The sequence below is a fragment of the Heterodontus francisci genome, chromosome 14 (genome assembly GCF_036365525.1).
Source record: "Heterodontus francisci isolate sHetFra1 chromosome 14, sHetFra1.hap1, whole genome shotgun sequence".
Lineage (NCBI taxonomy): Eukaryota > Metazoa > Chordata > Chondrichthyes > Heterodontiformes > Heterodontidae > Heterodontus > Heterodontus francisci.
The window spans coordinates 63,470,505-63,495,424 of NC_090384.1; the positions used below are offsets into that span (position 1 = coordinate 63,470,505).

Below are 24,920 nucleotides of genomic sequence, written 5' to 3' on the forward strand. Positions count from 1 at the left end.
TGCAAAGAACTTCAGCCCTGAATCTATATTCTACCACGTTGGGAAGAAAGACATGGAAGAATCCCATCTGAATCAGTAACTTATTTCTCTTTGATTTTCAGAGTAGCCTGCTGTGCATTTTGTAGCACTTTCTATTTCTCTTCCTGCCACTTTGTGGCATTCTGCCCATAAACAGCAATCAACTACCATAGATACTCTACTTCCAATACAAAGAATTTCAAAATTGAAAATATTCTAGGAATGAATTAAAAATAAATGCACTTCCTACAATTTTGACTTTGACACTGAAATGTTACAGTCATCTTTGACAGGTTACTGAGATATCTTTGGAGAGAATTTGTTATCAATCAGAAACCACTTTAATTAACCTTCATAACCTCCTTAATTAATTATAGTAAGGCAAAGGACACAGGTTGGGAAAGAGATTGAAGTAGTCAATCATTGCTGAATAACTGTTAGAATTCAGTTCCAAGAAGAAATATTTCTATGATGAGTTCCAGATGTTGCTATCCATTTTAATTATTAACTTAAGGACAAATGAACTGTGAGGACAAATTTCGAACATGTTTGACAGAACAAACGAGGCCTCTACAAAAATGGGGAGCAAAAAAACAAACTTTAAGGGGAAGTACATACCTTCCGAATGCAGTCATTGGCTGTCAGAAAGACCTTATGCCTGTGTTTGTTTAGACTGCGTTCCAAACAATGTAGAGATGATATCGACTTTACGAAAAACTTTCCACTGACCAACCCAAATCTCTCCTTTAGCCCAGCAATACCACTGAGAGAACATCTGTGAGGTTTCTTGTGACCGAGGACCAGTCTGGGTTATTTGGATTTTTAAAGTTGCACTATTTCCACTTTTCCTGTTCAATTTATGTGTTTTAAAAAATGTTTTTAATTACATGTGTGTATTAATGGAGGATACAGTAAAGCAGTGGTTATGTTAGTGAACTAGTAATCCATATGCCTCAACTAATAATCCAGAGAATGTGAGTTCAAATCCCACCATGGCCATTTGAGAACTTAAATTCAATTTTTTTAAAATCTGGAATAAAAACAACCATGAAGCTTTTGGATTGTTACAAAACCCCAACTGGTTCACTAATGTCCTTTAGGGGAGGAAACCTGCCATTTTTACCCTGTCGGGCCTATATGTGACTCCAATCCGACACCAGAGTGGTTGACTCTTAACTGCCATCTGAAGTGATCGAGAAAACCACACAGTTGAAACAGGCCCACCACTGCCTTCTCAGGCAACTAGGGATGGGCAATAAATTCTGGCCTTGCTAGCAACACCTACATGCCAAGAATGAATTAAACAAAATCTCCGATGATCCAGTTCAGCGATTTGGAAAATGCATTTCTGGGTTTTCCTTCCAATGGCAATGATAAATTGGGTCAGGGCTTTCCCTCCAACAATGTTAAAACCTTGACCCTCTCTTCTTGCACTATTCACCACTCAACAGTGTGTCTTTCTCTCTCCTTATCCCACCCACCCCATGTCTTTCTGTCATCTCTTTAATTTCTCTTCACCCTCTTTCCTAGGCTGGGGTTCATCAGATATGCACAGCACGTTCCCAGTTGGATTCCTGCTGCCATTGGCTGGCCACAAAATCTCAAGGGTGGTGAAGCAGTACTTGCCTTTGCAGCACAAGAGGTGGTTGGGCAATTATAGCGGCAGAAGTGCCATGAAGATTGGAAATAATGTCCTGCATTGGTCATCATTGAGACCAGGGCTTTAGCAGATTGTGCTGGGAGGAGAATGAATGGAGAAGAGCTGCCATAAGGCCCTCTCCCTCCATTACCACTGCTTCCAGGGCTTACCATCAATTTCCCCATTCAGTTCTGGGAAGTAGAGATGGCACAGATAAACAAGAGGAAAATCCACTAGAGACACAAGCCCTACCACCATTGACATGTGGCAAGTGGGGAAGAAACAGCTCTCAGTCATCCCAATGGGAGTGCAGGAGGGTAATGCCAGTTGGGTAATGAGGCAGTGGCAGTCTTCACCACCGAAATTGTCCCTTATTCCCTGCTGCAATACCACCCAATTTCAGGTGTGATCATGAAGGAGAACCCACTTTCCACAAATTTTGTCTCATTCAAAGCTAAAGCCTAACACATACCAGGTTCCACTCACCCATCACCCCTTTGCTCACTGACCAACATTGGTTCCTGATTCCCCAATGCCCTCCATTTAAAGTTTGCATTCTCATGTTCAAATCCCTTCATGGCTATGCCCCTCCCTAACTTTTGAATATCCTACAATCACACAACACTCCAAAAAATCTGCATTCCTCCAACTTTGTCCTATTCGCGCATCTCCCACTCTCTTCAGCTCACCGTTGGTGGCTGTGCCTTTAGCCATCCAGGCCATAAGCTTGGGAATACCCTCCATTAAGGCCCTGCTTTAAAATCTTCCTCTTCGGTTGATCTTTGAATCACCATTTCTAATATCCTTCTTTGGCTCTGTGTCAATTTTTGTGTGATTCTGCTACTGTGAAGCACCTTGGGACATTTTTCTATGTGAAAGGTGCTAAATAAATGCAAGGTGTTGTTGTTGAGCTTCTCCTCTTTAACTCTTATCCAATTAAAAAAGCGAAATAGCTGAAGAAAGGTTATTAAAAGTTGGCACACAAACCAGTTGTATCGAGCAGGCATATTGTGTACCTTTATTTTTCTCTTTAGCACTGTATAAAAGTGCATTTCTGCAATTAACTGATTCTAATTGCTGTCATTTTGAGGACTGCAAATGTTTACCCATTGACAGGAAACTGTATATTTACAAACCATACAAAAACAGCATTTTTATACATATACATATAAATAATATGAAATGGCATTGCAAAAGAATATATTGTATCAAGGTATACTATGTGGCCCATCAAAATGAGGGATATCAATGCTGGTGAACAGAATAGGCTTCCACTTTTGGCACTGAATGGCAGGAATTTTTTGTTGGGCGGGAGGCCACATCCACTGGCTGAAAATTCAGAGGCGAGCCTGTCTCTGCTGTGCCTGGGGCGCCACTCTGGGATTTTTCGCTCCCTAGGCCCTTAATTGGTCTTGGGCAGGACTTCCACCGCCTTGAGGCAGGAAGTCCCGCCTAATAGAGCTGCCGGCCAATTAGTGGGCCGGCAGTTCTTAGCTCCAGAAGCTCCACCAGGAGCAGTGGCCACTGCTGGAACTACACCCAGCTATCAGAAGAAGATGAAGGACGACCCAGGAAAAAGGTCAGCTTTTAGGGCCTCGCCAGGGACAATTGGTCAGACCCCAGCGAGGCAAGGTGTGGGGGGGTCGGTTAGGAGGGCGGGGGGAGAGTTGTGCGTTGGGGGTGGTTGGGGCTTTGGGGGTAGCCCTCTGTGGAGCACAGGGTGCCCGATCAGGAGGCCTCCACCCCCACCCCGCAAGAAGGCCTCCTGATGTCATCAGGTGGGTTTTTAAGGCCTCAGCCGCCTGCCAGCCAAGTGTAAAATACTCGTGGCGGTGGACGGAGGCCCTTAAGTGCCAGTTAATTGGCCACTTAAGGGCCTTGACTGGCCTGGGGTGGGTGGGCTGATACTCACCGCCGCCGCCCTGCATATTTTGGCAACAGTGGCGGGAGGGGGTCAGGAACAGCCCCCTCCCGCCTCCCACTCAATGTTACCCCTGCCCCCACCACTAGCCCACTCGTTTGGGAAGGCGGAAAATTCCGGCCAATGGCAGCTTCATATACTCTAGGTCAGGCACAGCATAGTGGGATGCAGAGTTAAAATCCTCTACTGCAACCCAAGACTGTGCCTTAACAATCTCGGAATGGCACTCCCCTCTGTATCAGTTTGACCTTTCATTCAGACCACTGCCAGTTTAGTTCTGATTTGTGGTAAACTTTTGTGTTTTGTACTGCAGTATCTAGATAGAGAAGGCTGAGGTTTATTTCAGTCTTGCTCCACTTCTACAGTACTAGATGGTCAAATATGTAGTGCAAGCTATTGTGAGTGGACAGTCATAGTTATACGGTCTCCTTCTACCAATGCTGAATGCTGGAAGCAGCTATCAATGTATGTGTACTTGTACTTGCATGTAATCGTATGCATGTGCTCTCATGTGCACATGCTTTTGTACATATATTTTAAACATATATATATATATATATATATATATATATATGTGTACACACATTCATGGGCTGCTCTTGAACCTCCAAAGCATGTGAAATTCCTTACATTGGAAAAGAAGAGAAAATAATCATCTCTTTATGCAAAAGTGGACAGTATTATATTTTAAATGTGTTAACAACGGTGCTAAAATACCTAGATGCCAACGCATTAACCAGTGACTGAAAATAATGAACACAGGGAATGAAATCAATTAAATTTAAAAAGGAAAGTGTGCACTTGCTGGAATGCACAGTGCCTTTTTGTAAAACTCTGCGGGGAGTGGGGGGGGGGGGTGGCGGTGGGAGAAGGAAAACTCTTTTCTTTAGGACTGGAATCAAATACTGTTAGTAGTTACTGAAATATTTTCAGAGCTGATGTTTGGCACTGCTGATTAAGAGCCAATCTGTCAGTAATTGTTTTGATTGAGAATCATGGCAAGGAAACAAAAAGTAATTTCTGCCTGTCCCCTCCTGGTACCAGAATGTGACCAGAGATTGGGTGTAAAAGGCAGATTCCATTCAACCACATGAACTCAACTGCCGTTGCACTTCAGTAGGGGCAGTAACACATATACTGACACCCTCTCATTATCTCTGTGCAATACCACTCTACCCTTATAAACAATTTCAATTTCCTGTTTAGAATGACAGCAATATTGGCCGTGTCTGTGAAATGCCTCACATTCCTTTCCTATCACTTTTAAACAGTTTCTCCTTATGTTGGTAAGTGCAGTAAACAAAAACGCAATGCTTGGTTCTCCAAAGTTCTACCTGCATCTCCAGCATAAAAACATCACAAGGTTTCAAGTCCATAACACTTACATTTCTGTTGTTAAAGTTTTGCAGTTTTTTAAATACTTTGATGAACAAACTTTGAGTAGATGAAGTTTATCACAGAGAAAACATTGCTTGACAAATTATTTTATTTCTTGTATATGATAAAAGCAAGAAGGAAGGAAGGAAGTGAGCTCTAAACACAGGGAGGATAATATCTACAATAAGGCCATGACCTACTGAAATAATTTTTAACTGGGCTGTTAAGGGAGCCTCTCAGCATTTTGAGACAGGCTCTCCCACAAGGGAGATGCAAAATTAGTGGGTTAGTTAGCATGTGCTGCTCTTGGCGCATTGCCTAGCAACCAGTCACTGACTGACTTTGGTATAGGTCTCAGAGCAAGTTATTTGCCTGCTCCCACAATGAATAGTCTGTCAGCGAAAGGGGAACAAAATATCTTACCTTAAGACACATGGGTGAGAAATTGGATATGTTTTATGAGTGCTACAGTTCCAAAATGGCATCCGCTGCATGTGCGCAGACCTGAGGAGTGACCACATGGAACACCATATTGATACAGGAGTTGGTGTGCATGCAGTGAATGTCCACTGGAAGTATGTAGAGCAGGCAAATCATGACGTCAATCAGCATGCAATGCTAATTTGATACCAGCTGTGCCATTTTGGAGCTCACGCACCAACTGATGACCCTCTTAAGCTCACACAGCTGAACATTCAGCATTCAGAAGGACCCTTCCCCCACCTCCCAAATCAGTGCTATTTAAAGAAATAATCAACTGCTTACAGGTTAGTTGCTGGTTGATTTCTTCTGCTACAATTCTACAAAGTGTTTCATGTTTTCTATAATAAAAGCAAAATACAGTGGATGCTGGAAATCTGAAATACAAACAGTAAGTGCTGGAAATACTCAGCAGGTCTGGCAGCATCTGTGGAGAGAGAAGCAGAGTTAACGTTTCAGATCAGCGACCTTTCAACAGAGTTCTGATGAAAGGTCACAGAGCTGAAACGTTAACTCTGCTTCTCTCTCCACAGATGCTGCCAGACCTGCTGAGTATTTCCAGTAGTTTCTGTTTTAATTTTGTGCTTTCTAAAGTTGTTTCAAGTTTTAAAAGGCTACAGGGAGTGACGTTTCTGGTGGCGAAGGACTTTTTGCTGTCTTCAAGGCTTCTGCACAATCTGGTTGCTTCCACGCATGGGTGCACTAAGTAGGCAATCCCCTTGGAGAAGAAGCAGAGGTTAAGCAGAGCAGGACAAGCTGCTGTAAGAAGGTGGAGGAGGGGGTTATGGGCTCTCAGCAGGAGGTCATAAAGGCACAGTCTTGCCGCCAGCTCTATGGCAAGTGGCTGAGCAGCTGAAGGATGAGGAGGAAGAGGAAGGGAGGAAGCGAAGAAGAAAGCCTCTGTCTGCAGGGCTGTCTGTGAAGAACTGATTCGAGCGCGATTCTTGTAATCACAACCCCAAATTTTCATTCATCAACAGTTCCATACTGCTTACCCTCCCTCTGACACTGACCATCATGGTGTCTGCTTGGCCACAATGCAGGAAAAAAAATACAAACATTCCAAAACAAATTAATCAATGAAATCATGCCATATTGCATACAAAAGTCAACTAATCACCCATGTGCTCTCTTCTAGTGCCATCATTGAAGTAAGATACAGAACATTGTCAAATTTACATTTGTTCACTGATACCATGAAAATAACTGGTAGCTTATAAAGTTTTAGGAAAAATAGCATTATTACTAGGAAACATGTCTGTGACACACTTCCTCCACGACTCCTAGTAACTCATTGTAGTCCATTCAAGAAATCAAAATATCATTCCAATCCTTAGAATGTGCCAATTACCTCAGTTTATCTGCGATGAATATCACCCGCCGCTCAAGCAGTAGAGATGCAAATATCCTGATAACTTGACGTATGCTGAGACAACGAAAGAGACAGTCAAAATCTACATGTTCCAATCGCGAGTCCATGGGGCGTCGAAGCTCAATAACCTGAAATGAAATGTTCAGCTGTCAGACTGCTGAAACAGCCACTAAAGAGCTAGGAAAATAAATGAGACAGAGAGGTGACACTGGGTCAGCAAATATGTGCTGTGGAATATTCTCTAATATACCAAAATAATGCTGGTATTTGTGGATTTATGCTTAATAAGACATTCCTGTGTTCACTATTTTAATACAGGTGTTAAAATCACAAAGAAAAGCCATTCACACATTTGCTCACTAATATTGCCAATAGTAATTTCTAGGCTGTTCGGTTTATCTGGACTGCATTCAGAAACCAAACTCCAAATTTCAGGAATTCAGCACTGAGATCAGAGAGAAGCAATCAAGTAACAATATCCTACCTTTAGCACACTCTAGAAAACACGGTTTCATATTATAATTACAAATGTACCATTAAAACTAGCAGATGAACACTAATCCTGCACATCACTGTCCAATTTTGATGCTTTGATCCTTCCTTGTCATCTTATTTGAAATGTCAGACATTGATTGGCTGCTTGGCTTTACCAGAGCTGTTTTGCTGGTAATCTGCTACAGAAACAAAGTGCTAATGCTTTATTGTTACAGTGGAACTGAAGGCATATAATGTTATATTGTACATTTTCAGCTTCTAAATCACATCATCACAGCATACACAATGCATAATTCGAAAACTAATTTTGTAACTTCTAAATGTAATAACATGATAAGGACTAGCACATGTTTGGCAATGAATTTAACGCAGTTGCTTAGACTCACAGTTCTATTGCCATTAAACTGTTTCAGCTTTGTTTTAATAGTTTGTGATTAGCAGACAGCTTGACTGAATTACTATCTTGTGACCCACTGCCAGCCCTCAGTTTTCCTACATAGCTCTGATATAATATGCATTACTTGTGGCTCTTTAGCCAATAGCGAGATCATGGGGAATATTTTCCTCTTTATCGAGTGTCTTGCACTTAAGTACTAAGTTAATGTTTTGTGTGGCTCCCAAAGTGTCCTATAGATAAAATTCAGTGTATTACATTAAATAAATCTGGTGCTACGTACAAATGTTTGTTCAGTTAGTAGCCCACTGTTGCCTGCTCATAAACCTTTAATCTAGTTCCGAAGAAGGGTCACTGACCCGAAACGTTAACTCTGCTTCTCTTTCCACAGATGCTGCCAGACCTGCTGAGTGAATCCAGCATTTCTTGTTTTTGTTTCAGATTTCCAGCATCCGCAGTATTTTGCTTTTATTATCCTAATCTTCTCTACTGGATTATGTATGAGTGATCCCTTTAACTCTTTAACAGAGTATCACGCACCTCATTTCCAGCTCCAGGTAGAAAGGTCTTGACTCGTATGGTTCTTCCTGGTGCAGGGAAAGGAGACTCCATCAGACTCCTCATGAATGGGTAGACCAGGGCAGCAGAAATTCCACGCCTCCTCTCCACTTCATCCAGAATCTGGTCAGACACATCGGATATTTAAAAAAAAATTCAAGAATTCCCTGCTACAACTATTTGTTCAGCATGCAAAGTCATTTTTTTAAATAATCTTGGTTTAGATATTATCAAACAGATTGAAGTGGATTAATGAGCATTCAAGAAATATTTTGAGTAAATAATCTGTTCTAGTGAGCTGTTGAATCCACCGATATTTTTCACATTTAGAATGTTGATAATGGGAAGGGTGAGTATGCCAGTGGGCATTAGAAAACATCATGGCAGCATAACCGGTATATGCATCCAGAAGTATTGACAGGAATGATTTTAACTGGTATATATAAAAAGTACATTGCCTGGGATTGTGACCATAAGTATCTCAGGAACAGGCTGACTATTGGTTTTAAAATAAGGCAGGCAATGGGTACCTTATTTACAATCTATATACAGTCCCATTGTAGCATGTAGGGCAAATAAAATCTATAAACAGTCCCACTCAAACTAGTTCAGTGGTCTCTCACTTATGAAATGGAAATATTTCACATTTGAATTGGTCACATGAAGCCAGTCATGGGAAAAAAAAATATTTTGTACCTTAACTATTGGTAGACTTTGAAATGGTACAGAAATGCAAGTAAAGTGTAGGAGTCTCCTTTATGGACGGTTTTCCTTGTGTTTCCTTTTAAATTAAATTGGACAAAAGTCCAAACAAACAAGAAGATTACTTTGTATACAGCTAAACATTCCAGATGAAAATTGCATTTGGTACCAGCAGGGGTGCACTGGCTCCCTGGAAAAGGCGAGGGATTCTTTAGAATTCCCACTGTTATGATCAGATGAGGATTCCCTCTTGTCTTTCTCCTTGTTTGACTGTAACAGGGTGTATTCCTTTTTAAAACAGTGGATGTGTTTTACCATTTACATTTGTTGTGATCGTAAAAGAATCAATCAGACAGGTTTTCTTGAGTTTAAACAAGAAAGAGGTGAGTTTATTGTACTTAAAAAAAACTAAACCCGATCTAAATAAAATAATAAAACTACGCTACACTTTGACTCACACATGCACATGAGAATCACACACACATAAATAGAGTACAGAAATAATCTGGTTTGGATTAGAGTCCAGAACAAGTTTAAAAATATACAGTCTGTGGACTCAGGTAATTCCATTGTCTTCTGGCTGATGTTGTGATCTTAAAGTCTTTGGCTAGTAGAAGTGCACTTTGTAGCTGGCCCATCTTGTTCAGGGTTTTTCTTGGAAACAGAGTTGTAGGTGGCTTTCCTCCCCAGGGTCTCTGTTTGTAGCAATGGTAGACTTGGGTGTTCCATAGTCGCAGACAGGTTTCAAACTTGCAATGTTATCTGGAGAGAGAGACACACACATACACAGCCCCACTGGGGTCTTGTCTGGTTCGCACTCAAAATTTACCTGCTTCAAAGTCTCAGGAGCTTGTGCTTTTGCAAAAGACTGCTAGTTTTCAACAGATGGGGATTCGGTCACATGATTGTCCAGTGTCCTCATTTGCAGTGTAATTAGATTCGAGTCTAGGTATTTTTCAATCTCTTTCGAGTCTCATTGTTTCCATGTTCACCCCCTGGAGGTACGACTCCGCTGTTAATGTTCCAAGATGGCTTTGAATGTTTTGCCATTGGAAGCGAAGCTGTTAGCTGTTTCCAAACTCATGAGGCGTTATCCTGGATGCAACATAGTTAGACATGTGTCTCCGATTCAATGTCCTGGAATGTGAGGTTTCTCAATGCAAATTATGCTGGCCATTTTGGCTGCCAGCTATTTTTTTTAAAGTTAACTGTAGGATCCCAGCTCCTTTTTAAAAGTTTAATTCAGTTTTCCAACCGATGAATTCAAAATCCTCATTTGGTATAGCATGTTGTCTTGACACCAATAGCATGTCAATAATACAGCACCATGAAACCATTCACTGGGGCACTCGAGTAATCTTTCAATTTCTCCTGTAACCAGTCTGCTTCAGGTACCGGTAAAGAGCAATTCAGGTTAGTTAATTGAGTGAATATCACTAGATACGTACAGATGAGGAAGGCTATTTGGCCCATCCTAGTTCATCTATCCAGAAAGATATTAAAAGTTCCATCCCTGCCCATTGTGGTATCCAGTTGTTTCTTTAAAACGATTTTAAGTTTTCAGCTTCACTATTCCATCTGGAGATCTATTACAGTGGCTGAATTTTCAGGCCCTGCTGAGGGTGGGAATGGCAGTGGAAGGGACCCAAAAACATGGGCACTGCCGGTGTACCCCGTTCCTGGTGCCGGCCATTTTTGCCGAGGCGGTTTTGGGGCCAGCATGGCCACCCGTCCCCACAAGGTGCGCAGCCAATTAGGCGCATTAAGGGCACTTAAAGGAGGCCAACTGGGATTTTTCAGTCAGCCTCCAGTTTCCTGATGCAACGTTGGGCAGTTTAACTGCCTGAACGCTTGCACTGAGCAGCAGGCTTGGAGGGGGACCAGTACCTCAGGCATGTCTACAGGCCCTCCCTGCTTACCTGGGTTTGGGTGCAGCCAAAGGCCACCCTGTAGAGGGATTCCACCTCTACCCCCGCCACCCCCCTCGCCCCCTCCAACCCCCCACCACATTGGTAGCCTGGCTGCTGAATCTGTTTTTGATTTAAAGTTTTCATAAAAAAGTTGGTGAGAGTGCACCTCCATGTTGAGGCACCCTCTCAGTTACTTACCCTCTACTGCAGCCTGCTGATCCTCTCAAGCTGGAAGGCCTCTGATTGGCCCTCCAGCTTGAAGAGCCTGCACACTGCCCTTAATTGGACAGGGAACCTGTCTCCATGCCAATTAAGGGAGCGCCCTGGTCAAAATCCCAAAGAGTGACCGTTTTCCCCCGGGGGCGGGTTTGGGACCTGGAAACAGTCCTGATTCCTTTTTTCCACCCCCAATGCGAAAACCCAGCCATATGGTGATCATTCTTTGTGTGAAGAACATCCTGATATTAGTTCAAATTTGCATTTTACTAGTATGAACTTGTGCAATCTTGTCTTATTCTCACAATTTAGTTTAAAGTAATTAAAGTAATATCTTTGTTTTCTGAATATTACTGAGACTTAAATCATATAATGATTCAAGTGTCAAATTCCTCAGCCAAGTTTGTCAGCATTTGGGAAACAAAGTGATTTCATTCTGTATAAGTCAGAGAGGGAGTTGATGGCCATTGTGGAGATTGTGTAGACGGCAGCAGGAAGTTACAAAGGGACACTGACAGATTAACTGAGTGGGCAAAATTGTGGCAAATGAAGTTCACTGTGGAGAAAGGCAAATCAGAATATGTTTTTAATGGTGAGGGATTAGGAACTGTGGAGAAGCAAATGGATTTGTGTGTCCAGGTACATAAATCATTAAAAACTATTGCACAGGTATGAAAACTAGAGAGCTAATATACTAATGGGTGTATACAACAGGCTACCAAATAGTGGTAAGGAGTCAGAGGAGCAAATTTGCAGGCTAATTACAGAAAGATACAAGAACTACAGAGTAGTGATAACGGGGAACATCAAGTAATATAGAATGGACGTGTAACAGTGTAAAGGGCAAAGAGGGGAGGATTTCCTGAAATGTGCACCACAGAACTTTCTTGATCAGTGTTTCTTTCCCAATGAGGTAGGAAGCAGTGCTGGATCAAGTTCTGGGGAATGAAGTGAGGCAAGTGGAGCATGTTTCAGTCAGAGAGCATTTGAGGAACAGTGATCATAATATTATCAGGTTTCGAACAGTTCCAGAAAAGGACAAGATACAATCACTTGTAAAATATGTCAAAGTAAGGGTGAGGCTGATTAGGGATCAAAAAAGATCTTCATGCGGAGGCAGAAGGTGTGGCTGAGGTACTAAATGAGTAGATTGCATCTGTCTTCACTAGAGTGTGAAGATGCTGCCAATGTAGCAGTAAAGGAGAAAGATAGGATAAAAATAAAGAGGAGGTACTTAAAAGGCTAGCAGTTCTCAAAGTAGAAAAAACATCCAGTGTGGATGGGATGCATCCTTGGTTAATTGATAAAATATGACATAGTAGACTTGTTAGTAAAGTTAAAGCCCATGGGTTTGAAGGGACACTGGAAGCATGGATAGAAAATTAGCTGTTAGAAATCAGAGAGTAGTGGTGAATGGTTGTTTTTCAGTCTGGAGTGAAATATACAGTGGTATTCCCCAGGGCTCAGTATTAGGAGCACTGTTTTTTTGATACATATTAATGACCTGGAGTTATGTATGAAGGGAATAATTTCAAAGTTTGCAGATGACACAAAACTTGGAAGTGTAGCAAGCACTGCAGAAGTCAGTAATAGATTTCAAGAAGGCATAAGCAGATTGGTGAAACGGGCAGACACGTGGCAGATGAAATTTAATGCAGAGAAGTGCAAAGTGAAACATTTTGGTAAGAAGAATGAGTTGAGGCAATATGGACTAAATGGTACAATTTTAAAGGGGGTGCAGGAACAGAGAGAGCTGGGGTGTATGTACACAAATCTCTGAAGGTAGTTGGACAAGTTGAGAAGACTGTTAAAAATGTGTATGGGATCCTTGGTTTTATTAATAGAGGATAGAGTGCAAAAGCAAGGAAGTTATACGAACATACGAATTAGGAGCAGGAATAGGCCACTCGTCCCCTCGAGCCTGCTCCTCCATTCAATGGTTAAAGAGGAAATTAGCGCAACAGTGAGGAAAGATATTAGCTCTGACAATGTGGAATCTGTAAGTGTAGAGCTGAGAAACACTAAGGGGCAAAAAACATTAGTGGGGGTTGTATATAGACCCCCAAACTGTAGTGGTGATGTTGGGAATGGCATTAAACAGGAAATTAGAGATGCATGCGATAAAGGAACATCAGTAATTATGGGTGATTTTCATCTGCATATAGATTGGGCAAATCAAATTAGTCACTATACCGTAGAGGAGGAATTCTTGGAGTGTATACGGGATGGTTTTTTGGACCAATATGTTGAGGAACCAACTAGAGAACAGGCCATCCTGGGCTGGGTATTGTGTAATGAGAGAGGAATAATTGACAATCTAGTGGTGCGAGACCCCTTGGGGATGAGCGACCATAATATGATAGAATTCTTCATCAAGATGGAGAGTGACATGGTTGATTCTGAGACTAGGGTCCTGAATCTTAATAAAGGGAACTACGAAGGTATGAGGCGCGAGTTGGCTATGACAGATTGAGAAACGTTACTTAAAGGGATGACGGTGGATAGGCAATGGCAAACATTTAAAGAGCGCATGGATGAACTGCAACAATTGTTTATCCCTGTCTGGCACAAAATAAAACGGGAAAGGTAGCCAAACCATGGCTGACAAGGGAAATTAGAGATAGCATTAGATCCAAGGAAGAGGCATATAAATTTGCCAGAAATACCAACAGATCGGAGGATTGGGAGCAGTTTAGAATTCGGCAAAGGAGAACCAAGGGATTGATTAAGAAGGGGAAAATAGAGTACGAGAGCAAGCTAGTGGGGAACATAAAAACTGACTGTAAAAGTTTCTGTATGTATTTGAAGAGAAAAAGACTGGTGAAGACAAATGTAGGTCCCTTACAGTCAGAAACAGGGGAATTTATTATGGGGAACAAAGAAATGGCTGACCAACTAAATGCATACTTTGGTTCTGTCTTCACAAAGGAGTACACAAATATCATATCAGAAATGTTGGGGAACACAGGGCTTAGTGAGAGAGTGGAACTGAAGGAAATCAGTATTAGTAGAGAAATGGTGTTGGGGAAATTGATGGGATTGAAGGCCGATAAATCCCCAGGGCCTGATGGTATGCATCCCAGAGTACTTAAGGAAGTGGCCCTAGAAATAGTGGATGCATTGGTGGTCATCTTCCAAGATTCTATAGACTCTGGAACAGTTCCTACAGATTGGAGGGTAACTAATGTAACCCCACTATTTAAAAAGGGAGGTAGAGAGAAAGCAGGGAATTATAGACCAGTCAGACTGACGTCGGTAGTGGGGAAAATTCTAGAGTCCATTGTCAAAGATTTTATAGCAGAGCACTTAGAGAACAATGGTAGAATCGGGCAGTCAGCATGGATTTACGAAAGGGAAATCATGCTCGACAAATCTACTAGAATTCTTCGAGGATGTAACTAGTAGAGTCGATGAGGGGGAGCCAGCGGATGTGGTTTATTTGGACTTTCAGAAGGCTTTCGACAAAGTCCCACATAAGAGATAAACATGTAAAAATAAAGCGCATAGGATTGGGCTAGTGTATTACGATGGATAGAAAATTGGTTGGCAGACAGGAAACAAAGAGTATGGATAAATGTGTCTTTTTCCGAATGGCAGGCAGTGACTAGTGGTGCTAGGACCCCAGCTATTTACAATATATATTAATGATTTAGATGAGGGAACTAAATTTAATATCTCCAAATTTGCAGATGACACAAAACTGGGTGGGAGGGTGAGTTGTGGGGAGGATGCAGAGAGGCTTCAGGGTGATTTGGACAAGTTGAGTGAGTGGGCAAATGCATGGCAGATGCAGTATAATGTGGATAAATGTGAGGTTATCCACTTTGGTAGCAAAAACAGGAAGGCAGATTATTATCTGAATGGCTATAAACTGAGAGAGGGGAATATGCAGCGAGACTTGGGTGTTCTCGCACACCAGTCGTTGAAGGTAAGCATGCAGGTGCAACAGGCAGTAAAAAAGGCAAATGGTATGTTGGCCTTCATAGCAAGAGGATTCGAGTACAGAAGCAGGGATGTCTTGTTGCAATTATACAGGGCCTTTGTGAGGCCACACCTGGAATATTGTGTGCAGTTTTCGTCTCTTTATCTGAGGAAGGATGTTCTTGCTACACTGGGAGTGCAGTGAAGGTTTACCAGACTGATTCTTGGGATGGCGGGTCTGACATATGAGGCGAGATTGAGTCGGTTAGGATTATATTCACTGGAGTTCAGAAGAGTGAGGGGAGATCCCATAGAAACCTATAAAATTCTAACAGGACTTGACGGGTTAGATGCAGGAAGGATGTTCCCGATGGTGGGGTAGTCCAGAACCAGGGGTCATAGTCTAAGGATATGGGGTAAACCTTTCAGGATTAAGATGAGGAGAAATTTCTTCACCCAGAGAGCGGCGAGCCTGTGGAATTTGCTACCACAGAAAGCAGTTGAGGCCAAAACATTGTATGTTTTCAAGAAGGAGTTAGATATAGCTCTTGGGTCTAAAGGGATCAAAGGATATGGGGTGAAAGCGGGAACAAGTAGCTGAGTTGGATGATCAGCCATGATCATAATGAATGGCGAAGCAGGATCGAAGGGCCGAATGGCCTACTCCTGCTCCTATTTTCTATGTTTCTATGGCAGTCAACATAAAAGGGAACCCAAAAATCTTCCACCAGCATGTAAATAGTAAGCAGGTAGTATGAGGTGGAGTGGGGCCTATTAGGGACAAAGAGGGTAATATATGCTTAGAGGCACAGGACAAGGCTAGAATACTTAATGAGTACTTTGTAGTGGTGTTTACTAAGGAAGAGGAAACTGACAAAATATTGGTAGAAGTGAAGAGAGTAGAGACAATGGATAGGGTCAAAACTGAGAGTGAGGTTTTACTGGAATGGCTGACTTTGCTTAGGGTAGATACATCACCTAGTTTGGATGGTTGTTAAAGGAATTGAGGGTGGAGATAGCAGAAGGGCTTGATATACTCTTCCAATCTTCCCTAGATACAGGGCAGGTGCCAGAAGATTGGAGATTAGTAAATGTGACACCCTTATTCAAGAAAAGGTGTAAGGATAATCCTCGCAACTAGTTAGGTTAACATCCCCAGGAGCCGACGCCAAACGGTTCTGCAGAACGCACTCTGGCGCAATCTTCCACATCTGCCGCCCAATTAAGAGGCCCCACAGCTGTCGATAACTTGCAGCCCCACCAGGAGAGGCGGGCACTGCTCCGGCAGAAAGGAGAGTGTGGGGGCACCTCAAAATGGAGGTGCCCTTGGAAGCATTAATAAAATTGCAAAAATAAAGAGACCTGAAGCTGGTAGGGCCATCGGAGCGGAGAGGAAATCCCTCCAGAGGATTTGGTTTGGCCACAGGGAGGCCACTTCCACAGATCCGCACCCAGCGGGGGTCCGCTCCTACATTGGGAAGATACTGGCAGAGTCCTCCCTGTCCCCCTCATTAGTCACTTAACTGACCTAAGTGGGACCCTGGGCAGGTAGCTGCTGCCAAAGTTCACCTGTCTCCAGCAAGATTGCTGGGAAGTCGGAATGTCAGGGCGCTAACCCAACACCCTTATCTCTGACTTGCTCCTGGTCCTGCCTTCAAACCCGCCTCCGTGGGTCTGGGAAGATTCCGACAATTGACTCGACTGCCAATGAAAGTCATCGGCATAACCCACTTCTTTACCCTACAGTTAGGCCATCAACATGTGTGTTGCGATGTAACTGTGTAAACTTCAACTTCTGCACAGTAAGGTACATTTAGGAATTCCAACTCAAAATTGCAGCAGTATAAATTAACAGGGAGGTCATTGGATAGTGATTGGGAAGAGGAGTCCTAGCTGATTTATCCATTCCATCTTCTTTCTTCTTCTTTGGCCTTCTTGTCTCGAGAGACAATGGGTAAGCGGCTGGAGGTGGTCAGTGGTTTGTGAAGCAGCGCCTGGAGTTGCTATGAAGGCCAATTCTAGAGTGACAGACTCTTCCACAGGCGCTGCAGATAAAATTGGTTGTCGGGGCTGTTACATAGTTGGCTCTCTTCTTGCACTTCTGTCTTTTTTCCTGCCAACTGCTAAGTCTCCACGACTTGTCACTCTTTAGCCCCGCCTTTATGGCTGCCCACCAGCTCTGGCGAACGCTGGGAACTGACTCCCACAACTTGTGGTCAATGTCACAGGACTTCATGTCACGTTTGCAGACGTCTTTAAAGCGGAGACATGGACGGCCGGTAGGTCTGATGCCAGTGACGAGCCTGCAATTTGAAGACACTTTCACTCTCTCACTTTCACGAATTTCCAAGGATCCACAGAAGCCACTCAAACCTCAAGAGAGAAGACTCCTGCAGCTAAACAAGTTTGAAAGTGTGCACTGGGCCCCAACGAGAACTGCAAGACAACTGCAATCAAAGACTTTGCATCAAACCCAAAAGCCAGTAACTGAACTCCAGCTATTACTTTAAACCTTTTCCCTTCTTTCTCCTCCTCTGTCTTTACTTGCGTGTGTGTTTATTGCGTATGCATTCTAGCATGGTTACGTCGCGTATTTCTAGTAGTTTTAACCGAATTAGAGTTTTAAGGTTAATAAACTTACACCTTTCTTGTTTAATTCTAAGAAAACCTGTCTGGTTGATTTCTTTGCCATTACAATTAGAGGGGAAGCTAAAAACACGGCATTTAAAACAATTAAGCCCTGTTACGGCCAAACCAGGCAAAGGCTGAGAGGGGTGCCCTAAACCCTTGCCTCACCTGGTCGTAACAATATGAACATACGGACTAGGAGCATGAGTAGGCTATTCAGCCCCTCAAGCCTGCTCTGCCATTCTATAAGATCATGGCTGAGCTGTTTGTGGACACAACTCCATTTTCCTGCCTAACCCCGAGACGCTTTGACTCCCTTGTTTGCCAGGTATCTGTACACCTCTGCCTTAAAAATATTCAATGACCCTGCCTCCACTGCTCTCCGGGGAAGAGAGTTCCACAGACTCACGACTCAGAGAAAAATTTCTACTCATCTCTGTCTTAAATGGGATACCCCTTATTTTTAAACTGTGCCCCTTAGTTTTAGCCTCTCCCACAAGGGGAAACATCCTTTCAACATCCACCCTGTCAAGTCCCGTCATGATCTTATATGTTTCAATAAGATCACCTCACATCCCTGTAAACATCAATCAATACAGACCTAATAATAATTAATATTTCTACAATGAACACATCTACATCAGCAAATTATTTGGTAAAATGTAAAAGAGAAATTGCACGAAGCATTTACACAGATGTACCCGTCACTTTCGAGTTTCATTCGTTGGTTGAGTTTATTTCTATTGCAAAGTCCTTACAGTACTTAGTTACACAGACGAACCTATCATGTTGGAGTAACATTGTAATTATGTGGTCTGATTAACTGTATAATTTTTTGCAAGCAAAGAACTTCATCTGAATTTCAGAAATATGTCCACTTGCTCCTTCATGTGGTTATGAACTAGCATGCATGCTCTAAATAGGTAAAAGGCAAGCCACTTAAGACGATAATGGCTGGAATTTTACAGTGGATGGATGGGACCCGGACTCCGCGTGAAAGTCGGTGGCGAACCTGCTTCCGCCTAGCCTGGGGATCCGTCCCGTATTTTACGGATCCCCAGGCTTTAATTGTCCCGAGGTGGGACTTCCACCCACTTGAGGGAGGAGGTCCCGCCTCAGTGAGCTGCCGGCCAATCAGCAGGCCGGCAGCTCTTAGTCCCAGCAGCGCCACCAGGAGCGGTGGCCACTGCTAGGACTGCAGCCAAGCCGACGGCATGCCTCACCAGGGGGATCGGTCCTTCTCTGGTGAGGCTGGAGTGGTCCTTTGTGAGGAGGGGAGTGCCTTGGGTCCCAGGGGTGGGTTGGGAGGCGGGTGCAGCCCTCAGTTGGGCACCTTGTGCCCGACTGCCATGCGCCCCCCCGGGGCGTGGAAAGGCCGGCAGCTATCGCTGGGCGGCCTTTCATGTCCCCAGCACACCTGCTTGCCACGGGTAAAATACCCGTGGAGGCGGGCGAGGGCCCTTAAGTGGCCGTTAAGTGGCCCCTTAAGGGTCTTGATTGGCCTCGGGCGGGCGGGTCATTTCCCACCCCCTGCCTGACCTCCGTAAACATGTCCGGAGGCGGAATTGGGGTGGGTAGGCCACCCGGAGCCTGCCACTCAATTTTATGCCGCCCCCACGCCACCATCCGACCCGCTGGGGCGGCGTAAAATTCCAGCCAATGTTACAGGTGTAACCTCTCACCAGATTTCCAACATGTGCAAATTTCTTTATTAATTCTGAATATACATTGCTATATATTCATATTATTGTACATAATCCTCCTGCTTTTCTAAATGAATGGTTAGCCTTTGAGTTAAGCTGTCATCCTGTGCTCTGATCAGTTATTTGCTAGATCTTACTTTGTACTCACATTAACTTTAGGAAATATACATGTAAAAAGATTATGTCAAAAATGTAACCACAAACAGGCTCAAAATATACAATGTACTGGGAGCAGCTTCTCAGCTGGAAGGTGCAGAAACAATATTTATTTCTGTCTGTGTGAATGAAATTAATTTTGCAAATCTCTCCTTCTCCCTTTCTCTCCACCTCTTACCCCTTTCTTTCACCCTTTCTCTCTCACTTATTCTCTCTCTTAGTATTATGCTGTAGTAGATGAGTCAGATTGTCATAGTGATACCAGAAGTCACACTTGATGCTTATAGTGCTGTCAAAATAACAGTTGGTCACTAGAACCTAGCAGCACCAATAGACTTGGGGACACACAATCCTTGGCTATATCCCTGCTGCAAACATAATGGAAGCTAAAACCTGGCTACCCAACCCGAACCCGACCAAACCCGACTACGTGTCAGGTTCAGGTCGGGTCTATATTCGGGTGTCAGGTTCAGGTCGGGTCCAGCATTCGAGCTCAGGTCGGGTCGGGTTTAGGTTGGCTGTGATTGGGTTTTGTTTTGTATTGTTTTCTTTTTAATCTACCTTTTGATGCGATTTTGTTTTTCTGTACGAATAACATGTTTGATATTTTCGGGTCGGGTCGGGCATGAAAAAAAATTGAAGGGCTCGAGCCCGGGTCAGGTTCGGGTTGGCTGTGGTTGGGTTGGGCTTTAATGGAAACTACTTACAGCGGTGGTAGAGTTTTGCTTTCAGTTAAAGCATTCTAGTATTCTAATTCACTGATCAACAATGCTACTGATTTTCTCTTTTCACAGAAAAACTAAAGGAGTCATGAAACACAATCCTCAAAGCTCTGTTAAAAAAGAATCCTGGAATCCTGCAATAAAAATGGAATTTGACTTATTCAGTCACCATAAACCAGAGACCCTAATTATAAACAGATGGATTTGTAGAATTTGATCCACAAAATACTGGTTAAAAAAAAATCCCAGAATCTAATGTAATGAAAACAGATTTGACTTATTCCATCACCATAAACCAGAAGCTCTGTTAATCAATTAGGTGAATGGAATAATAGTCCTGTCACAGTGAAATCGGCGGCTAGTTATGGTGAGAAGTTGAGTCCCGAGTTTTGTTGTTTCACTTCTGGGGAATGGTGGAACATGATGCATGGATCAATGAAGATTTCTGTTAATCCATAAGCACATTCCATTTCTCCATGTATGCTAGATCATACAGGGCAGAGGTTATGATGCTCTGCTGCCATGATTGGAACTTTGCTAGGTACAGCACACAGCCTTGATTCAGTGTCCCATGCTCATGTCTAACATAGCTCTTTATTGGTCGTGAACACTTGCATCTTCTGTCTTTATAAGTCAGCATGCCATTTCTCATCATAATAGCTTAATTCAAACCTGTATTGTCAAATTCACATCAGGTAAACAGTGATTATAGTATCATAAGATTTGGGTTAGCTATTGAAAAGGACAAGGAGCAATCCAGAATGAAAATAACTAATTGGAGGAGGGCCAATTTCAGTGGGGAAGAGAACAGATTCGTCTCAGGTAAATTGGAATCAAAGATTGGCAGGAAAAACTGTAAAGGAACAATGGGCTGCCTTTAAAAAGGAAATGGTTCAGTTACAGTCGAGTTACATTTCCATGAAGAGGAAAGGTACAGCAACCAAAGCCAGAGGTCCCTGGATGATGAAACAGATGGAGAGTAAGATGAAGCAGAAAAAGGGGACAAATGACAGACGTCAGGTTAATAATACAAGTGAGAACCAAGCTGAATATAGAAAGTTCAGAGGGGAAGTGAAAAAGGAAATAAGAGAGGCAAAGAGAGGGTATGAGAATGGACAGGCAGCTAACATAAAAGGGAATCCAAAAGTCTCCTATAGGTGCATTAATAGTAAAAAGGAATAAGAGGAGGGATGGGGCCGATTAGGGACCATAGAGGGGATCTATGCATGGAGGCAGAGGGCATGGCTGAAGTACCAAATGGGTACTTTGCATCTGTCTTTACCAAGGAAGATGATGTTGCTGAAGTCATAGTGAAAGGAGGTAGTTGAGATACTGGATGAGCTAACAATTGACAAAGTGGAGCTATTTGAAAGGCTGGCTGTACTTAAAGTTGACAAGTCACCAGGACCAAATGAGATGCATCCGAGGATGCTGAGTGAAGTAAGGGTGAAAATTGTGGAGGTACTAGCCATAACCTTCCAATCCTCCTTAGATACAGGTGTGGTGCCAGAGGATTGGAAAATTGCAAATGTTACATGCTTGTTCAAAAAAAACAATCCAAGGATAAAACCAACAACTGCAGGCCAATCTTGGTGGTGTGAAAGCTTTCAGAAATGATAATCTGGGATAAAATTAACAGTCACTTGGACAAGTATAGATTAATTAAAGAAAGCCATCACAGATTTGTTAAAGGCAAATCATGTTTAACTAACTTGCTTGAGTTTTTTGATGAGATAACAGAGAGGGTTGATGAGTGTAATGCAGTTGATGTGGTGTACGTGGACTTCCAAAAGCTGTTTGATGAAGCACCAAATAATAGGCTTGCCTGCAAAGCCCATGGAATAAAGGGGATAGTGGCAACACGGAAATGAAATTGGCTGAGTGACAGGAAACAGAGAGTAGTGGTGAATGGTTGTTTTTCAGACTGGAAGAAGGTATACATTGGGATTTCCCGGGGGTTGGTACAAGGACCACTGCTTTTTTCGATATGTATTAATGAACTAGAGCTGGATTTTGTTCCCAGCCCGACATTGCGTTCCATGGCAGGGTTGGGTGGAGAATCAGAGCAGCAGCAGCTACCACGGAAACCGATGCCGGGATTGCCGGGCCCGATTTTCCTGGGGACAGGATAGGCTGACGTAGACCATCCGCCCAGAGGCCAATTGAGGCCCTTAAGTTAAAGGCAAATCATGTTTAACTAATGGCCAATTAAGGGACTCTTCCTGCCGTCGCTGGGATATTACCAGTGGCGCGGGAGGGGGGAGCCTCCTTCATGGGCAATTCATGGCCCATGGAGGACCCTACTGGGCAGAATGCCCACCCCCCGACCCCACCCTCCGGACCGGCCCTGGCAAACCCTCCTCACCCTTCGCGAATCCGGGGTTCCACTGCTGGGCCTGGGTCCGAGGCCTCCGCAGTACTAGTGATGGCCACTGCTCCCAGTGATACTGCTGATACTGTTGAGCTGCCGGCCCTCTGATTGGCTGGCACCTGTTGGAGGTGGGATACCTGTCCCTATCAAGTGTTCAAAGGAATGGGGATCCCGCCTCCTTGAACTTTGATCCCAAAAGACCAGAGCATCGCTCCGGGAGTCAGAAAAAATGCAGAGGCGGCATTCCCCCTGTCTTTTCGGCCTGGTACCAGGATCCCTGCCTCTGGTACTCCAGCCCCTAGACTCGGGCATATAAGGTACAATATCAAAATTTGTAGCTGACACAAAACTTGCAAGTATTGTGAACTGTGATGACCAGAGTGACAGACTTCAAGAGAACATAGGCTGCTAGAATGGGGGATACGTAGTAGATGAAATTTAATGCAGAGATGTGTGAAGTCATACATTTTGGTAGGACGAATGAGGAGAGGCAATATAAAATAAAAGGTACAATTCTAAAGGGGGTGCAGGAACAGAGAAACATGGGGTATATGTGCACAAATTGTTGAATGTGGCAGGGCAGGCTCAGAAAGTGGTTAAAAAGGCATACAGGATCCTGGGCTTTATAAATCAAAGCATATAGTACAAAAGTAAGGACGTTATGATGAATATTTGTAAAACACTGGTTCAGCCTCAACTGGAGTATTGTGTCCAATTCTGGGCAACATACCTTGGGAAGGATGTAAAGGCTTGAGAGAGGGTACAGAAAAGATTTATGAGAATGGTTCCAGGGAATGCTTCAGTCACGTGGACAGACTGGAGAAGCTGGGTTGGAAAAGATTAAGATGAGATTTGATAGAGGTGTTCAAAATCATGAGGGGTCTAGACAGAGTAGATAGGGAAAACTATTCCCATTGACAGAAAGGTTGAGAACCAGAGGATACCAATTTAAGGTGATTAACAAAAGAAGCAACGATGACATGAGGAAAATTTTTTTATGCAGCCAGTGGTTAGGATATGGAATGCACTGTCTGAGTGTGTGGTGGAGGCAGATTCAATAATGGCTTTCAAAAGGGAATTGGATAAATACCTAAAGAGAAAAGATTTGCAGGGCTACAGGGAAAAGGAGGAGGAGTGGGACTTGCCAAATTGCTCCTGCAGAGAACCGTCACAGATATGACGGGCCGAATGGCCTCCTGCGTCGTAACCATTCTATCATTCTATCGTGATTTTAAGATTCTTATCCTTGCTTTCAGATTCCTCCATGGCCTCGCCCTCCCTGTCTCTGTAATCTCCTCCGCCTCACAATCCTTCAAAATACCTTTAATCATCTAGTTCTGGCCTCTTGTGCATCCCAGATTTTAATTGCTTCACCATTGGTGGCCATGCTTTCAGCTGCCTAGGCTCTAAACTCTGGAATTCCCTCCCTAACTCCCTCCATCTCTCAACCTCACTTTCCTCATTTAAGATACTCCTTAAAACCGACCTCTTTGACCAAGCTTTTGGCCATCTTTCCTAGTATCTCCTTCTGTGGCTGGTGTCAAATTTTGTTTTATAATAGGCCTGTGAAGTACCTTGGGATGTTTTACCACATTAAGGATGTTATATGAATACAAGTTGTTATTATTTCATGAGATTACAAATAATTCAATCCAGATAATGGATAAGTTAATTAGGACACTGGAATTCTCAAGTCGTATAAGCTCGGAGGAATTTGTTGCACTTTAAAGCATTTTATTTTAGTTCTGCTGCAGCAACTCTGGTTTGAGGTATATAATCGCCTTCCAGGGTTTGCTGTTAATTGCAGTTCAGGTTCATAATCTGAGGAAGTGGAGAATAGAACACTATTTAGATTGGAGAATCTTTGAATAATGCCTTAGTCCTCGTCAGCGATTTCGAGCTGTGCTGACTCTCCTATACCTGAAACTGAACTAATTTCTTCCTCTGTTTCCCCACATAAGTGGTTTTCAATTTGTTCCTGTGTGTAGGTTCCTGTGCAGATATTCACATGCTACTAAAGAGCTTCTGCAAATATTGGCACAATCCCAAGGGATATACTAAAGGCTACTATAAACACATTAACAATGAAAGGGTAGTCAAAGAAGCAATTGGATTACTTAAAAATAAGGTTACCATCTCAGAATATTATGGAAGACTGAGGAAGAGAAAGCTGATGCGCTTAGCATAATTTTCAAAACTCTGGAAGGTGACAAATGTTACTCCTCTGTTAAAGAAAGGGAAAAAGGATTAGCATGGAAATTATAGGCAAATTAGACTCAACTGGGTTACGTGAAATTCTAGGCCTGAATTTTCCATTCCTGCAGTCCCGAGCCTGCA

At 43.1% G+C, this 24,920-nt stretch overlaps 1 protein-coding gene across 5 annotated transcripts in view; it reads right to left on the bottom strand.

Moving 5' to 3' along the window:
- LOC137377078 (DENN domain-containing protein 2B-like) overlaps window positions 1–24,920 on the bottom strand; it is a 565,382-nt gene that overhangs the window by 63,431 nt on the left and 477,031 nt on the right. For all 5 annotated transcript variants that reach the window (XM_068046345.1, XM_068046347.1, XM_068046343.1 and 2 more), the window contains 2 exons: window positions 8,237–8,377; window positions 6,787–6,935 (listed from right to left, as the gene is read on the bottom strand). In XM_068046345.1, the coding sequence (XP_067902446.1) occupies window positions 6,787–6,935; window positions 8,237–8,377 (290 nt within the window). The remainder of the gene's footprint in view (window positions 1–6,786; window positions 6,936–8,236; window positions 8,378–24,920) is intronic.